General features: G+C 49.1%; 1 protein-coding gene across 7 annotated transcripts in view; it reads left to right on the forward strand.

The window, feature by feature from the left end:
• JADE1 (jade family PHD finger 1) overlaps window positions 1-18340 on the forward strand; it is a 58548-nt gene that overhangs the window by 18943 nt on the left and 21265 nt on the right. For all 7 annotated transcript variants that reach the window (XM_043902415.1, XM_043902413.1, XM_043902412.1 and 4 more), the window contains exons 2-5: window positions 2223-2300; window positions 12420-12505; window positions 14642-14799; window positions 16618-16805. In XM_043902415.1, the coding sequence (XP_043758350.1) occupies window positions 2249-2300; window positions 12420-12505; window positions 14642-14799; window positions 16618-16805 (484 nt within the window). In that variant the 5' untranslated portion in view covers window positions 2223-2248. The remainder of the gene's footprint in view (window positions 1-2222; window positions 2301-12419; window positions 12506-14641; window positions 14800-16617; window positions 16806-18340) is intronic.

Raw genomic sequence — 18340 nt, forward strand, 5'->3', positions numbered from 1 at the left:
TTACTTTTCTTTTACTTGCGTAATTTTGCTTGCAAGTATTTCCGTGTTAGGAGCATCATCCATTTTGGCCAGTGCTTGCATTTTGCATATAGTGACTGTTGAAAGCGTGTGCTTTCTCTGAGAACTGTGTATGAACACTAGGAGGAGAGCATTTTGGTTTAAAAAGATTCCAAACTCTTCTGTTTAGGTAAATGCTAGTTGTCTGAATCAGTGAAGATGCAGCCAACATTTGTTGCCTCATTTCTGGCCAGGGAGGGTTTATGGCCTTTCTCAGCCTCTTTCTCCTCACCGTTCTTAACACCTGCTCATGATGGGGGGACTGCATTCTTCTTGCCCTGATGCTTCACACTGTGATTCTTAAGGAATTCCTCTTTAGGAAACACTTTTTCTTTTTTTCTTGTTCTCAAGCTCTCTTGCAAAGTAGGATTTAGGGAGCTGAAGCTGTTCCTGGTAACAAGTGGGTCTTTGCCTTTCTCTTTTCTCCTGGTGCTTCCTGACAGTTTGTGGGGGGCAGGGGTGCCTTCTAGAAAGCGGGAGGACAGCTCAGCTGTCAGCACCTGGCGTTCTGGCAGAGGGTGACGGGGCAGGGAGGGTAATCACGCGGGCAGTGGGCCGCAGGAGTTTGCCAGGAACTTGTGGGCCTGTCCTCGGTTGCTGGGTGTTAGTGTAATGGGTGAAGAGGGCTCTGCAGAAAAGCCAGGGGTGCGGGTGGGGCTGCAGTGGTTGTAGATTCTATGACTGTTGACGCTACCTGTAACCTGGATCAGGACTCATGTCCTGGCTTCCTCTTGAAAGTTCTTTTAATCATCTTTTGAAGAATCATGTGGTAAAAACATAGAAACCTTAACTAGTGAGTGTCTCAGAGAGGAAATTTACAGTATAGACTAGGGACCTGATTATTTGAAAGAATCATGTATGTCTGTTTTGAAGGTGGGAGCAGATGCATTGTATGGTATACTTTCAGCTTTTCTTGACTTCAGTTTTCCAGTTTCGCTCAGAGCAGACCTTTGGGTTTTTATTTCTGCCTCGTAGAGTGGTTTTTGTCTTGGCCTGTTCTAGCATAGTGATGCTCCACGTTCTTTCCCCACACGCTTCCTGTGTGCCCCACTCTTAGAAATTCATCACATTGTGAGGCTGGGATTCCCAGGGAGGGAGAGGTTGGGATATACTTTACTGAGGGGCTGAGTGGGGAGGGGATGGCTGACTAACCATACTTTGACTGGGAAAGCCCTCCTCTCTCTTTGGGAATTACCGATCTGGCAGTAATATTTGGGCCCTAAAGATGTCAAGGTGATGAGTAATTTTTAGTTTGGAAAAGCTTTTTGGTTTTGTTTAGAAAGCTACCCTGTCTGAATATAACCTCACGGTCATCTGTAGGTGTTCGGTGGTGGCCATTCGGTCTCAGTCCACTGCCCTCTTTCTCCGTTCTGTGGTGCTGGAGGCCTGGTACCACCAGCTGTCTGGCAGGAGCTGGCCGGGTAGGCGGGGTGTCTGCTCAGACTGTTGGGTTGGGCAAGGCCTGTAAGGAGTTGGGGAAAAGGTAGTGAAATTGGATTTTTGCCTGCTCACAATGTGACCTTGGGCAGGTCAGCGCTTAAACCTTTTGGACTTGAGTTTCCTCCTGAGTAAAGGGGGAGGAGTCTGGCTAAGAATGAATTGCTGGGGGGTTGGAGATGACAAGGATAGGCATTTGCATTCCCAGGGTCCCATTTGTTTTGTTCCTAGAATTCTAGGTATTCAGTTTTTAGGATTCTTTCAGCAGTATTTGCCCGAGAAGCAGTGTAAATACTCCACACATCCCGGCATAGCCCCATCCCTAACCCCCCACCCCCAATACACGTGTAAAATATGAATCTGTATGTAGTGAGGAAGTACTGTGCTCATTGCCATGGGCTTTTTCCGCAGAGCTTGCTGCCAGTCAGCTAAAGAGGCTCCTGGAGTAGTTGTAGTGATAATGTCAGAGGAGCGAGAGAGAAGCCTGGCACCTTTGGGAGACCTGCTGATGTGTAATTTCTCCACCTCTCCCCCTCCCTTTTGAACCTGTTCTGTTAATAATTGCACCTAATCATGTCTCTCTGGTCTTTTTACTGTTTATAATTCACATGCTACTTAAAGCCGACTGTTTGCTTTTTGTGTGCTGTGAATCCTGGCTGCCATCTGAAGCACAGCTCGATGGCCGTGTATTATCATCTTGGGTTAAGTGCTGTCTCATTGCTTTGCAGGCTGCCTGCTGCTTCCCGGGGAGATCATGAAACGAGGTCGCCTTCCCAGCAGCAGTGAGGATTCTGACGACAATGGCAGTAAGTCCTGCTTTGTTGTTCTTGGAGCCTACCAGGGTTTGGGTCCATGTAAAAACAGGATTTTTTAATGTAATGCTTTAAAGAGCTGAGGCGCTTCATGTATCAGTGAGGTCAGAGAAGAGCCAAGGCCTGAGTATCACATCTGAGTGGGATGCTGCAGGCCTTCATCTTCCTGGGTGAGGTTCAATGCAGGCGGCATTCCTCAGGCTTCCTGTTTGTTGTCCAAAGGTGAATAATCCAGTTTCCAGAGTCACTAGTGTGTCTGTTTTTCCTAAACATCATTTACAGCACTTCACAGTTGCTCTTTATGAAAAGGGAACTTAATCGAAGCCAGTTAATTATTAACTAGTCCAGCCTGATACAAAGGCAGATTGGGCTGCCTGGTGTGATGTGAAAATATCAAGCACAGGTTTTTAGTAGGTCACGAGTCAGCGCTCTTCAGTGGATTTGAACATGACTGTATTTAATAATACTACTGTCTGCGACTCAGCTCTCTGGCATCCTCATATTTTCACAGTGCAGCTGAGAACCAGAAGTTAGTTGGCTTCCAGGCAGTCAAAATAAATGTCACACAGCGTCTGTGTATTGGGAAGCTCACAGACGACCCAGGGAAGAGTGTCTTTCAGATAACAAGGAAATTTTGAACCTAGCAGTGTGCCTGAGCTCTGGCCCATTATCTTATGTTTTGTATTACAGATCAGATTTGGGAAATCTTGAAAGAATGCTTACTCTGCTGAGTGATGGGAAAGGTATTGGGCCTGTTTTCAAGGAACTCTGTCTTTGACACATGACTTTCCATCAGAGCTGGATATTATCAGGACAATTGGAGATGCCTTTCTTATGCACTGTGGAAATGAGTATATGTAGACACACATTCAGAGGAGGGAGGGGCCAGGGAAACCTATAGAGGAGGCCGAAGTTGAGCAGATCCTGAAGGATGAAGTTGTTTTATGCAAACGGTTGTTTTTCTGTGCTCCAAGTGTTGGGCAGATTCAGTTACATTCAGTTCAATCGCTCAGTCGTGTCCAACTTTGTGACCCCATGGACTGCAGCATACCAGGCCTCCCTCCCTGTCCATCACCAACTCCCAGAGTTTATCCAAACTTACGTCCATTGAGTCGGTGATGCCATCCAACCATCTCATCCTATGTCATCCCCTTCTCCTCCCGCCTTCAATCTTTTCCAGCATCAGGGTTTTTTCCAATGAGTCAGTTCTTCACATCAGGTGGCCAAAGTATTGGAGTTTCAGCTTCAGCATCAGTCCTTCCAATGAACACCCAGGACTGATCTCCTTTAGGATGGACTGGTTGGATCTCCTTGCAGTCCAAGGGACTCTCGAGTCTTCTCTAACACTACAGTTCAAAAACATCAATTCTTCAGCGCTCAGCTTTCTTTATGGTCCAACTCTCACATCCATACATGACCACTGGAAAAACCATAGCCTTGACTAGACAGACCTTTGTTGGCAAAGTAATGTTTCTGCTTTTTAATATGCTGTCTAAGTTGGTCATAACTTTACTTCCAAGGATTAAGCATCTTTTAATTTCATGGCTGCAATCACCATCTGCAGTGATTTTGGAGCCCAGAAATATAAAGTCTGCCACTGTTTCCCCATCTATTTGCCATGAAGTGATGGGACCGGATGCCATAATCCTAGTTTTCTGAATGTTGAGCTTTAAGCCAACTTTTTCACTCTCCTCTTTCAGGTTCATGAAGAGGCACTTTAGTTCTTCTTCACTTTCTGCAGATTAAAAGCAGAATTAAAAACAGAAAATTAGAGAGCAAGGCTTTGCTGTGGGCACCCACACTGACAGCCAGCAGGACTATTAGAAACAGAAGAACTCAAATACAGTTTGGTTGGAGCTTCGGGTGCAGGCATGGAGCAGCTAGGAGGAGAAATGGTGGTGATGGGAAAGCTGTGACAAATGGGGAAGGGCTGGGACCCTCTCAGACAGGCAGTAGGAGCTGACCTTTGGCATGAGGGAGGAGTGAACTGGGTGGGGAAAGCAGAGACACAGGAGTGAGCACTCTGGGAGAGGGGCTTGCCTTCTGTTTCAGGGAACTGTGTGAAGGGGCTGTACCCCACCTGTGCGAGCCGTTGGGAATGCCTTCTGAAATTCTTGGTGCTTGTTGGTTCACGACCCTCGCTACTTGTTTTCTTTAATATTTACTTAGGCTTTTTTACTCCTTGAGGCAAAAATGAGCTTAGGCATTCCTTTTCTGCACCTCTGGTACCTGTCAAAGTGTCCTCTGGAGTTGTATGCACTCCGTAAGTGCTTGCTGCTTACTGAGTACACGGTGTTGTCTTGCAGCAATTGCAAAAAGAAACCATTGCTTTTTAGGTTCAGAATTAATCAGAAGAAGGGTTCATGAATTACTTCCAGTGCTTGATGAAAGGCTCAGAGAGGCCTCTTCCCCTGCGTTTTTGGTTGAGGAGCAGGTCTGTGCTTGCTCTGACTCGGGCCTCTTGTCCACCTTGGGAGGGCTGGGTCACAAAAGATTCTCCTGGGATGTTCTCTCAGACTTAGACCCTTCTGCTTTCTGGAGTAGAGCTGCCCAATAGAAGGGAAATGTTCTAGTGTAAGTAAGGAACTGAGTTTTAAATTTTTATTTAATCTTAATTAAAATTTAAAAAGCTACATGTCTAGTGATTACCATAGTGGACAGTGTAGTTCTGGACCCTGACCCAGTCCAGGCCTTCTCAGCTGTCCAGAGGCCCTTCCATTCATCATTGCCGGCGGACATAACGAATCCCACAGCCTTTGTGGCTTAAACAACAGACATTTACTTCTCACGAGTCTAGAGGCTGTAAGTCCACGGTCAAGATGTTGGCAGGTTTGCTTTCTCCTGAGGCCTCTCTGCTTGGCTTGCAGACCGACTGCCACCCTCTTACTGAGTCTTCACAGGTCTTTCCTCTGAGCATGAGCATCCTTGATGTCTCTGTGTGGTTAAATGTCCTCTTGTGGTCCAGTGACACTGGGTTGGGATCCATCATTTTAATCACCATTTTAAAGGCTTTATGGCCAAATAATATAATACAGTCACATTCTGAGGTACTGGGGGGTTATGTTTCAACATAAGAAATTTGGCAGGGGGCACAGTTCAGCCCATAGAAGACCAGATGCTTCATCTAAACCTGTTTTTTCACCCAGAGCTCTAGGAGGAGGAAAGGTGTCCAAAGTCCCCACCAAAAGTGTATCCATCAAGTCACCTTCTTTGTAATGGGCTGTTTTTGTCCTCCAGCTAATATGTTTGTGTCTATGCTGGTCTCCCTGAAGAAAGCAGGGATGGAGGACTAAGGTAGATATTTATAATGTGCTGGAGGGTTGATGTAGGCAGACCACAAAGCTGGTTTTTCTTCTGCCCTAGGCTCCATGTGGAAATTGAGTGGTGGTGGTAGAAGATGAAGACGATAGCTGCTGATAGAAGGGAGGCAGGCTGGCCTCGTCATGGTTGATCCAGTGGAAAGTGTGTGATGGTACTCTGTGGCTGGGCTGCCTGTCTCGGCCTGCTGATTTGGTCGTTAGGGTGGGTGATGGTTGTGGCAAACAGCTCTCATTTAAAGCCTTAGAACGCCGGGTCATATAGACACATGCACACATCTACACCATAAACACACTTTCCACCTTCTCTGACAGCAACTGCTGTCCTGTGTGGGCCTCTGCCACCAGCCTGCCTGTGTGCGTTGGAGACCATCCTCTCATGTAGCACTCGGTGGTGGGTGTGAGTAGGGTGCCTTCTGCCTCTGCACTCAGGTACCCAGAACTGAGCCTGCCCTTAGTTGAGTCTGGGTGTTTGGAAGCCTTGCTCATAACAAGGGCTGGGTCAGTGCAGTGGCCCCTCCCCAGCCTTTCCAGCTTGCATTTCTGACAGAAGTTTGGCAGCAGCTCCCAGCCCAGTGCCTCGCATGTCCAAGTGGAGAAGAGACAGCTGCAGACGTCAGCTTGGGGCGCCCACAAAGCCATGGCTGGACCCGGCTGGCCTCCTGGGCTGGAGCCCTTTGCTTTGATTGCTGGCTTGGTCCAGGGGAATAGCGGCATGGTATTTACAGTTGGGGATGCACAGGCACTTTCTGCGCCAGTGCAAGTCCGCCTCCAGCTGCAGGCATAGCTGTGGAAGCCTTTCTCCAGGTGCCCTGGACTACCAGCCTCGCAGTTGGATGAAACCGTGTTGGGGTGTTCACAGGCTGGGCTCCTGGGATGGGGTGGCTCAGCTAGTCTTGGAAGTTTAATGCCTTGTGCCAGGGTGCAGCCTCGGGAAACAAGTGCTTAATTTCCTCCTGAGTCCTTGGGCCTCCGTCTTCAGGGGTTTTGGCAAATGCGACAGTGGGGCCACCAGCTATTTTTAGCGTTTCCATCCAGCCTGAGGGGGGAGGAGAGGAGCTGGAGATTGAGTTGGTCATCAGTGGCCAGTGATTTAATCAATCATGCCTAGATAAGGAAGCCTCGGTAAAAATCTGAAAGCTCCAAGGTGGTGCTTTCAGGTGGTGAACCTGCGGTGGCTGGGAAAGACCGGTGTGCTCTGAGAGGGCTTGGACGCCCCGTGCCCTTTCCCCAGGCCTTGTCCTGTGTGTCTCTTTATTGGCTATTGATTCATCCCCTTCAATATCTTTTTTATAATAAGTTGGTTATCTAATATGGAACATGTTTCTTTGAGTTCTGTGAGATGCTCTAACAAATGACTCTAGGAGAGGGTCTTGGGAACCCCTGCCGGTCAGAAGCATAGCTAACAACCTGGGCTTGGCGGCTGGCCTCTGAAGTGGGTGGTGGTCTTGTGGGACTGAGTCTGGAATCTAGTTCTGTCTCCATGTCAGAATTGAGTTGAATTTTTGGACACCCCGCTGGCACTTGACAGTTGCTTGTTAGTATGTGGAAGCTTCCGCAAGCGCATATTGGAATGGGGTCTAGGAACCAATTTTGCCTCATGCCCCAAATTACAGGGCTGTGTTGACGTCTCTATGGGAAGGCCTGGGGTGTGGCCAGGGGTCATGGGACCGGGCACCTTGGGGACGCCTTACCTGGTCTGGTTTCCACACCTGTGCTGACGCTGAAAGACTTCTGTCTTTCCCAGTTACCCAACCAAGTTCTGCTCCCTCACTTGTGATGACAAAGACACAGAAAACAGCTGAGTAAAAAGTCAAACCGACTGATTTTGCACTTAGCAATGCAGGTTGATGAGTGACAAACATGACGTCATGTGAGGACTTTAGTTTTCCTGGGCTCTCTCCAGCTTACCGATAAACAGTGAAGAAAGACGAAAGTTTTGTGTGGATGAAACACACTTTCTGATTTGGACCTTTTGTGTTAGTTACATTTTTTAATGACTTGCTTTCACTTTGTTTGTTTGTTTATTTGACTCTGCTTGGTTTCTTTCATGACAAGTCTTTAGAGGTCCTCAGTGGTTTCTCTTTTGCATAAAGGTTAATGACTCTGCTTCCGCTTCTATTCCTGTGTGACTGGACCTTTAATTTGCTCCTTTCCCACCATCAGTTGAATCTTGTGACACCGAGGAGTTGTGTAGGAATTCTTGAAATGTGGAAATTTTGGCTCAAGTACTGCAGAGTGTGTGTTGTATGCCTGTCTCTAGGCACGTGGAGATGGTTTTATCCCTTTTCACACCCAGCTTGTGGCTTGTCGACATTGACGGGCAGAGCATCATCTTGGGCTCAAGGAACAAGTAGCACCTGATCTGCTCCATGGACTTGGACTTAACAGAAGGGCTGGGTGACTATGAAACATTTGTGTCAGTTGGTTGAAGGCCCAGGTATGTTGAAACAATCCTGGGCCAGTGCTCTGAATGTGCACCCATCAAGCTTTGTGCTTTGGAAGATAAACCGCAGAGCTAACAAGCCATGTTGGGAGGGAAAGGGGTTGGGCTGTGGGAGATGTGGGGTCAGGCCCTGGTAGAAAGAGCAGGGGTGTGTGAGGCGGGCCTTCTACCACACAGTGCAAGCGAATAGGAACTGTTAAATCTGTTCCCTTCTCAGACGAAACATTGTGTAGCACCACCTTACTGGTACAGTAAGAGTAAGGCCGCGCCTAGCTCTCTCCAGTCTGCACTGTTGTGACATCAACTGGCTCTCTGGGCCCCATACTTGCTGGTCCCAAGCATCTTATTTTGTTAAGCTGGCTTAACACTCCTAAAAACACCAGCGTGGTATTTAGGGTCTAGAAGCGGGGTCTGAGACGGGAGATGCGCCATCTGGTCGGGGGTGAGGTTCTTTCATAGCTTGCCTTTGTGGTGGTGTGGCACCACCAGCTGCCATTCACTCTTGTTGCTGAACCTTTCATGCGTTGCACCACCTGGAAGGCTTAACACACACGAACTACCAAATGTTGGAGGTGTGTGCAATATGTATTAGATTTACTCTTGAGGTTTTTCCCTTCTTTTAGATTTAAGGCAAGACAGCATGACTGTATTTCAAAGGACAGTGTTGAAGGTCAATGCAGCCTAGAACCAGAAAGCAGGATTAGTAGTGCAGAGCACGCACAGGATCATGCTCATGGTGCTGTGACCTGCGAGCCTTTTGTCGCTTTCACCACCCCTGCATTTCTGTTTTAAGGGAAGATGGGGATCATAAAACAAAGCAAGGCTTTATTTTTCGCTAATTCTTCTCTGTGTTTTAATAGAGATTAATTGCTGATACTCAAAGTACATGTCAAGAATTTAAAAGTCACTTGTCAGTAGAGTGGACTTAACTTTAGGTAATAATACCTTGTGTATGGGAAGTAAGGTAATTTTAAATGTTATGCCGAATTTTTAGAGTTCCTAACTCTTCTCCTGAAAGCAACAAGAAAATAAAACAAAAATTTACTTGCCATATTCTTAGCTTGTCAGTAAATGTCAGCACTCTGAAAACAAAAACAAAATATAGCTTTTAACCCAGCATAATCTTAGCACATGGCTTTTCAGAACTAATGAGTGGCCAGTATCTTACTGCAGTGTAAATTGTTGTCTCCTAGTCCTTTCGTGTTAGAAATACTCTGATTTTTTTTTTTAACCCAACATACTTAAAAAGTTCTATAACATAACTTTTTAAAATTAAAAATAAGTGTGAATTGTTTTGCTTGGATCATGGTCTTGGAGGAACCGGAGAGAACGTGGCTGAGAGAGAACTGGTATAGGGACATCAGGCATTGCTTGGAGTCTCCTGTGGACTTTGTAGATGGAGGTGTGTTCTGGGCAGGAAGCAGTGGCCCCACCATGCTGTCTTTAAAGGCATTAGTGCTTTATTTTCCGTGACCTCATTTTCCTTGAGCTCAGAAGCCTGTCTTCTAATAGGTAAAACAGCGGTGCGTTCTGAGTACCTACCACCTTCAGTTCCTGGGTTACAGTCCTCAACAGTGACACTGTATTTTTTGTCCAGTTAAGAGACATTTTTTAAAACATTAAGCATCTGCTGTGTGCACAGCACTGACTTAGGTGTACTGGATGTTGTAAATAGTTATTACATAGTTTTAAAGTGAACTAGAGGGAGGAAATCGCCAGCAACAAGGATCTGCTGCTGGACAAGGGAGGGAGGGACCAGCTGCTTCTCACTATTCAGCAAAGTTTAGGTTCTGTACAGACCACCTGCGTAGAGTAAAATGGAGCGTTTTCTTCTCCTTTATTCTAAATGGATGGCAGAAAATCATCAATTATTTTCTGCTCACATTTAAAAGTGTACACTTTGATACATGTTGACATGTTTACACCCATGAAATCATAAAACCGAAGAGAATCCTTCCCTTCCCTCTTTCCCCAGTCACCTCTGATCTATTTTCTGTCACTATAGATTAGTTTATATTTTCCAGAGTTTTATATAAATGGAATAGTATGTACTCTTTTTATCTGGCATTTTTTCACTCTACATAATTATTCCCACATTCATCCATGTTGTGTATGTATCAACAGCTCATTCTTTTTTAATGCTGGATAGTATTCCATGGTATGGATATGCCACTATTTGGGTGCTTTCTGGTTTTTGACTTCATATGTAAACTAAGAACATTCTTTATGTCAGTGATAATTTAAGCTTAGCTTTCCCCCCAGTCTTGCCCTTTCTGCAAAGGAGAGTTTAATATTATTTCTCTTCCTCTTTTTGCATTAGGCAAATTAAAAGGAAGAGAAACAGACTATTTCTGGGTGGACCAGCGTTTCTCTTGGGTAATACAATTAGATGCCAAATTTGTAGCAGTTTTGAATATCTGTTTTTAAAAACAGGCAACATTTTTCAAGAATGTGAAAGCAGTCCTAGGAAAAGTTTGAAAATGATCACCATTCCTTGGATTGAGTTCTGTGCCTTCTGCATGGAACCTTGGGAACCAGCCTGGAGGTTGTCCCTAACACTTCAGCTAGCGATTCACGGTAGAGGGGCCGCCCCGTTCCGCCCTCATCTCGGCCCCCTCCTCGGGCTCCTGGGCGGTCCGTCCAGAGTATGCCTGTGCTCTTCCCCTGTCCGGGCCCAAGGACTGGAGGGGGCTAGACAGGCCTGTCTAGAGACATGAGCTGCCCAGCGGCCTTCCTTTCTGGGTTCCTGATTTGGTTTCTGTTTTCCTTTTTCCAATAATGACCAGATTTAGAACTTCCTGCAAGTCAGACTTACCCCAGTATGCCCAGAATATTCCTTTAGTGTGGGAGTGAAACTTTCATGTTCATTCAGGAGTCTAATACTGAACCACTCAGTAGGGTTACTGGTAGGAAATCTGTTCTGCTGGCCTAAGAGCAGAGTCAGTTGACCCAGTAAACAAGCCTCAGGACTGGTCATCAACGGTAGTGCTCACGCCTGTTGAGGGACACTTGGCAATCCCCTTAGTCTCCGTCATGGCAAATCTGATGATAGGCTTATACGCAGAATCTATTTCTTTATATCCCCAAGGTCTTAAGGGTGCTTTGATTGTGTCTCTTGTCTCTAGAATCTGTAGAGATAAGAGTTTCCTGTTTGAGTGAAAAGTGATTTTGTTGATAGAATGGCAGTCCCCCTCAGGTTTTAGCTTTTATTTTGGGGGGAGGGAGAGTGGTGTTAATTTATGGGAAATGCTACAGTCTGTTGAACATGGAGGAGAGTTATTAGGAAGTTAGACACACTGCAAGTAGTTAGGAGGGTGGTTTCGGATCTCAGGCAGTGATGCAGCATCCAGAGACTGGAGGCAGTGACAGGGGTGGAGAAGAGGGGCTGAGGTGCTGAGGTACTGGGCAGCCGAGTTCTACTCGGCCATTAATCGGATGTGTGCTGAGCGAGGAGAGTTTAGAATGACTCTTGAAGAAGAAGAAAACCAGGTTTGACTAAAACATTGAGGCCAGTTACAGTAGTGCTGAGGTGACCCACCTTAGGAGCACTCTGGGCCTGATTGATGTCTGATCTGAAGGTGAACGTGGACCTGGCGCTTGTGTGGGAATGCAGGTCTGACAGTCTCCCGGGTGATACTCTGGGTGTGGACGCGCCCTCCCTGGGGAAGGAGGCCTGGAGCAAGAGGACTCAGACGCTGTGGCATTAAGGAGACACAGGCGGCCTGGTGGGGCTCCCAGTTCCCTTGATTTAGTGGGGGAAGGGGCCACTTCCTGTCCTTTGAGCTCAGAGAAGAGCCGATGCCGGCAGGCATTTTCTGGGAGAGGGGAGCAGGCACTTGTAAAGGGGATTTGGCCGCAGCCCCTAGTCTGTGGCAGGCTGGAGTTTCCCTGTTCTAGGAATTGCTAAGTTCTTTTGTGGAGTCAGAACTTTTTTCCTAATGTTTTAGGGTATGGATTTAGGATATAGCACAATGATGTTAGCGTTTGAAAAGTTCCTGAAAGTTTTTTTTTTTAAGTTTCTGGATTTATATTTACCACTGTGAGACTCTGAACCTCTTAAGAAATGCAGGCTTACGGATGAAGGCACCACCTCCATGGTGTTCATGAGCGGCCTCTTCCCTCTGTGCGTGTGCTGTGGCTCAGTGGCCCTCAGCCCTGGGTGCGGAGTGGTCTTGCTGGCTTGCTGTGGGACGTGAGTGTGGTGGGGGTGGAGAAGCTCTTGGGGAGAGGGGAGAGCGCGGCGGGGCACCGGCCGTCTCCTGGGGTGGCACTGCGGGCGCCTTGCTGCGAACACTCCGTGGTTTGTGTACCTCTGATTGACTGCTTTTCTTGGGACATTTGTGTCTTCAGGCCTGTCGACTACCTGGTCCCAGAATTCCCGATCCCAGCACGGGAGAAGTTCATGCTCCAGACCTGAAGATCGAAAGCCTTCAGAGGTATTTCCCGAGTGCTGGCGTGACTGTGCCTGTCCTGCATGTGTGCGTGAGTGTGTATGGTTGACACACACACCAGGTTGTTGGTATTGATGTCAGTGTGTTCTTGGGTAACTTATGTAACCCCTCTTTCTCAGTTTCCAAATCTGTAAGATGGGGATAATACAGGTGTTCACCTTACAGGATCCTTATGAGGATTAAGAGCATTAATACACAGAGGTAAATTGTGCCCAGTAAATGTTAGCTGTTATTAATTATATTCTTCAGTTTTTTTGACTGAAAAATCCCATGGACAGGAGCCTGGCGGGCTGCAGAGAACTGGACACGACTGAGCGTGCACGCGCTGTAGGAAGCTGGTACCTGTGTGGGAGCAGCAGTCCCTCAGCTAGAACCCCTCCCGGTGTCAGCACTGGGCAGTGTGGGGGGCGTGGCCGTGGCCCTGACCTGTGTTTTGTTCCAGGCTGTTGCTGTTTTTAAGTTTCTGAGTTGAAATGACTCCATACTTGCAGTGCCGAGGTTGAGCCCTGCTGGGGACCTCTGAGCTCACGTCCCTTTGCGGGCGTCTGCCTCAGTCTTGAGCACCCCCTCCCAAGTCTCTAGTGCAGGAAGAGTGGACTGACTGCTTTTTCTCTTCTTGTTGCTTCAGTTTGATTTTTTTTCCCCTTCTTTGGCAGATTCCCTTATTAACTACTGATACTCATCAGACTTAATTGGAATATGTTTTTAACTAATTTGCTTCCTGAAGATGTAGAGCTGGGACTTGAAAGGACTTGTCTCTCGGGGGTGGGGAGGGTGTGACTGACAGCTCGCGCCCCCTGGGGCACGGGCCCCTGGCCTCACTGGCGCTTTTGTGGAAGGCGCACAGCCCGCTTCCTGCCGGTTCCTGGGACTTCAGTGACACACAGGGGAAAGTCCAGATCCAAAATGGCAGGCTGGAGACACGGCCCTTTTATTCAGACACTGCCTCAGACTTTATTATGGTGAAGTTTATTAAAGTGATCACCAGCCTGAAAAGTCACCAGGAAAAACAAATATGGACCTATTAGCAGGCATATAATGTGAGCTGTACTTCGCAGCACAAGAAAGAACTCCCTGTCCCAAGAAGAGAGAGTTCAGCATTGTGACTTGTGTAAACAGAGAATGTAGCTTACAGATGCAGGCTCACTTCGTGCCAAATACAACTCGGGATGTTGCTAATGCCAGGGTCAGTGCTTCCTCCTGTAGTGCTGAGACCTGCGCGGACTGAGGCGAGGCCCTGGTGGGGAGTCTCCATCAGGAACAGCAGGCGTGCGGGGGTCCCCTTTGTGGTTGGTCCCCCCTTGACCTGTGATGAGGCATTGAGGTGCTCTCTTGGCAGAGGGTACCTTGGAATCTTGTGGTCTGTTTTTGGCAGGGTGAGGAGAGGCGGGTAGCTTGCTTTCTTCTTTTCCTCTCCTCCTCCTCCTCTTCCCCCACAGATGCTGCTTTCTTGGCAGAAGTTACACTAGGTGAGGGAGTGCAGACACATTCTTTACAAGCTCCTTTCTGCCTGGATTCCCCTGCTCTGTTGTTGCTTCTCTCCTAGATTTTTGTAGCCTTTGCTCTGCCTCGAATTGGCCACCCAAAACCCGCCTTTCCAGACACCTTACCAGAAGCCCTGGTGCCCAGTGGGCAGGGGCCGGGTGGAGGCAGCCTGAGGGTAGGAACAGAAGCCTTGGTGGCCCTGGGTTTTGGCTTGGTGTTGTTACATGGTTAGTGGAGTTCTGGTTCTTAAATATTTACCAGGAAGGTGCCCTTGAGTGAAATGTCTCCTTCCAGGGGTTTTTAGGCGCATTGTCTTCAGCAGCCTGCTTGCTGAATTGGGAGTCTCTTAGCAGTTTCGCAGGAGGGCACTGAGGTTCCTGAGTCTTGGTGGCTGGCGCAGACATGGCCGTCTTGCAGAGCCAGGGAGGGGGTGAGGGTACTGAGCTGCTGCCGCTCCCGTCCTGAGCACGGCCCAGGGTGTGGCAGGCCCCGGGCTTTCCTCAGTAGGTCAGACTGGTTCTCTGTTGAAACAGTGACCTGGTTACATGGCAGCACCATGGTTACCCTGCAGCTGCCAGTGCTCTGAAGAAGAATGCAAATACCCAGTGTCAATGACCCTTTTCTCTCCGTGTCCAGGTGTTTAGGACAGACCTGATCACTGCCATGAAGCTCCATGACTCCTACCAGCTGAACCCGGACGAGTACTACGTGCTGGCGGATCCCTGGAGACAGGAGTGGGAGAAAGGGGTCCAGGTGCCAGTGAGCCCTGGGACCATCCCCCAGCCTGTGGCCAGGTAGACGTACCTGGGAGAGGGGCTACCCCTCCCGCAGCAGTGGTCTGACTGCCCCGAGAGCCAGCCGGCTGCGGGGAGCAGTGTTGGAGTTAGCAGTAGGGTGTCTGGGGGAATGAGAAATGGTCCAGAGGTGGTGCTGTGGGCCTCCACCTTGGGAAGGTGCTGCTCTCCTCTAGAGGAAGGTAAATTCCAGGACTTCCTCGGGAGTGGGGGGCGGGGTGGGACACCTGGATGTAGGCACAGTGGCTCCTTCTTCTCTGGAGGCTGCTTTCCTGGGGAGGGTTGTCTGCCTCCACCTCAGGGAGAGGACGGGGGTGAGCAGTCCTGTCAGGTTAGGGCTGTGTGGATGGAACCTTAGAGTCCTCCTTGGATAAACTTTGCCCACATGTTCTTAGAGACTTTCTATTGATTTTACTTCCAAACCTCTTTTCCCCTGAAAGGTTTTGAGGGTTGGTCTTTGATGACCCGCCTCAGCATGAAGCTGGGCCTGTTTGCTCACCTGTCTGAGGCTCCTCCCAGGGAGGGAGCACCTGGCTTCACTGCCTTCTTGTTGTCAGTCAGCTGCCTGCTTTGCGAAACGTCCTCTTTCACCATCACTGAGTGTGGACTGAGCTTACCTTCACCCCCATCATGTCCTCAGGCACTTGAGATGATCGAGTCTGATTATTGGGTTAGGGGTCCCTGGGGCAAATGTCCCCATAACTGTGCAGGATTGAATGACCCTCCCAGGCCGGACTGCCATCTGGGGAGTGAGTGGAGTGTTCACTGGGCTCTTCAGGAGTCACCCACCCCTGGGGCACGGCACCATGGAACTGCTTGGCGCTGGCGTCCCCATCCCAGGCGTTCCGAGCCCAGCAAAGGACAAGTAAACACCCACAGAGCTTGTGGAAGTTTTCACCTGAAACCCTGCCCTTAGTTGAGTAGGAGGAAAAACCCCCTTAAATTTGCCTATCTCAGTGTCATATATTAATAGATAAAGTCACTCTGGTATTATAAGGGTGTTGGAAATACTCTGACAGACTCCTTGGACAGCTGGGTATTAATGCAAACTGCCGGCACCCTGAGACCTGGAGGTGGACGGACAGTGTGGATGTGAGGGGCTCCTGGGCCGCCATGGGCTCCAGTCAGCAGTGGTTGGACCGTCTCAAGTGCTGTCCTCCTCCTGAGCGGGTGCAAGGACAGCATTCTCCAGGTGTTCACAGGTGGAAGGATGAGGAGCAGAGGGACCTTGCCTTCTGTCCTGGGATCCCCGGTATGTGTTGGGAGCATCCCTAACGTGGCCGGGACTCTGATTCTTAGGCTGCCTGGTAATGGTCGAGGCCTGAGTTTTAGCCCTGGAGGTGATGGTTCTCCCCTCGGCTCCCCAGCTCTCTGCTGTAGCCATTGTCTGTGTGGCTGCTCTTGTCTCCCCCGTGTCCCAGAGAACCCTGTGCTTCGTGGTCTCCAGCAGGGGTGGGCAGGCCTGGTTCGTGGAGGGAGCTTCAGATGTTAACCCTTGACACTTAGGGCAGAGTGCATTCTTGTGTGTGTGCCCCACTGTCAGATGGCGGCAGGCACTCGGTGTCCTGGGAAGCCACACGGAAGAAGCTGGTGGTGACAACTTCCGTAGTTTTGTCACTTGTCATCTAGTTTTATTTTAGGGGCTTTAATGACTCCAACTTTATTTTATTAGTGATGTTAGGGTGTTAACTCTTAACCAGGCGGTGACCTGGGGTTTGGGGGTTGGAGGTGGACGCTTGCACCTGGGGCCTTCTGACAGACAGACTTGCTTCCTTGTGGCAGGAAGGGTAACCCCGGCTGCCTTTTCTTCTTAACCAGGGTTGTATCTGAAGAGAAATCCCTCATGTTCATCAGGCCCAAGAAGTACATTGTCTCGTCAGGCTCCGAGCCTCCGGAGCTGGGCTACGTTGACATCCGCACGCTGGCCGACAGCGTGTGTCGTTACGATCTCAACGACATGGACGCCGCGTGGCTGGAACTGACCAACGAGGAGTTTAAGGAGATGGGTGAGAGATGGCTCTGTTGCCTTGTGATGAGTAGAGGCTTGCAGGTGAGGGGAGAAGCTCCTCACCACCTGGGGCGCCGGCTCCATCTCAGCCTCAGACCTGCGCATCCGGCTGCGGCAGACCCGGAGCCTGCGTGTGCTCCCTGGGCGAGTGGTGGGACTGAGGAGGGCTGTTTTCCACGGGGGAGGAGCAGGGCTCCAGGCTCCCACCCTGACCTCCAGCCCTGAACCTGCCGCTTCCTTACCTCCAGGAAAGTAAGGAGGCTGAGCTCTTCAGATCCCTTCTTCAGCACTGACCTGCTGTTTCTCACAGTAAACTCCACTGCAGCCAAGCGCACCGTTTTCCAAACACGGCACTTGTGCTTTCACCTCGGCGATTCCCCTGAGGTCCTTTCCTAAACCTGAGTGCTCCCTGTGTCTGTCCTGGCTCCCCCTGGGTGAAGCCCCGCCTTCGCGGTGCCCCCGCCCACGGTGATCTCTCTGCACATCAGTCAGTTCCTGTGTGTGTGCAGCTCAGGGCTCCTGCACCTCCTTGGCTTGCATCTCCTAGTGTCACCACCAGGATGACACGTGGGTCTTGGCTTGCGCGCCACTGCTGACTGCTGAGGGCTGCCTGAAGTGTGTGGGGTGGCAAGTCAGTGAGGCCCAGGCTGGGTTCCCCATGAGAGGCTGTGAGGATTAATTAGCTTTGTGCGGTAGGTCAAGGTCGGGAAGTGGTGGCACAGGCTCTTTGCAGCCTAGCTTATGTAAGTATTTATGAAATGGTGAATGGATTTCAAAGCCCTGCAGGACTGAGACTGTGTCTGTGTGGGTCCCTGAGCCTCACGTGGCGCCTGGCGTGTGACGGGTGACGCCATGCCTGCTGCTCCCCAGCCCCTGAATAAAGACCCTGTGGACTGAGCTAGGAATTTTGACAAAGCTGATTCGTTCCTCATGACTTGCTTTTAGATATTAGTGGCTAGACTGTTAGCAGACGACGAGGTTGCTTTGTAGAATCTGTTCATAAGTTTTCTCTTAGAATACTATGTTTCAGCTTCATAGACTTTGTGGAAACCCCTGTATTCCACTAGACTGGCTCGGTGTCCTGAGTTAAGGCAGAGGGACTGATGGCCAGGGGCTGGGGGCTTCTGTGGTTGGTTCAAGGGATAGTGCTGGGTCTCTGTCAGACAGCGAGGCACTGCTGAGCGCTTTGGCAGGATAAGTGATGCAGTTTTCTAACATGTACTGAACACATACTTGAAGACGTTTACCTTGGCTTTCATTGGTCTTTTTAATGGTGAAAATTAATTATAGGGTATAGGGTTGTATTTTCAAAGCCAGTGATGTTTTCAAAACTGGTAGGAAGAATTGAGATGAAAGCGTCTGGCCACGCAGAAACGATCTTGTTATTAAATAGAGTTTGAGATGAGAGGTGGCTTTTTTGAATATGTGTTTATTAGGGCCTATCACAGTGCCAGCACTATTGTGTTCTCCAGGTTTTTAAAAACTGGAAGTGTCAGTTAAATTTACGGTAATGCGTAAGAGTTGTTGTTGGCT

This window comes from Cervus elaphus, chromosome 5, assembly GCF_910594005.1.
Source record: "Cervus elaphus chromosome 5, mCerEla1.1, whole genome shotgun sequence".
NCBI lineage: Eukaryota > Metazoa > Chordata > Mammalia > Artiodactyla > Cervidae > Cervus > Cervus elaphus.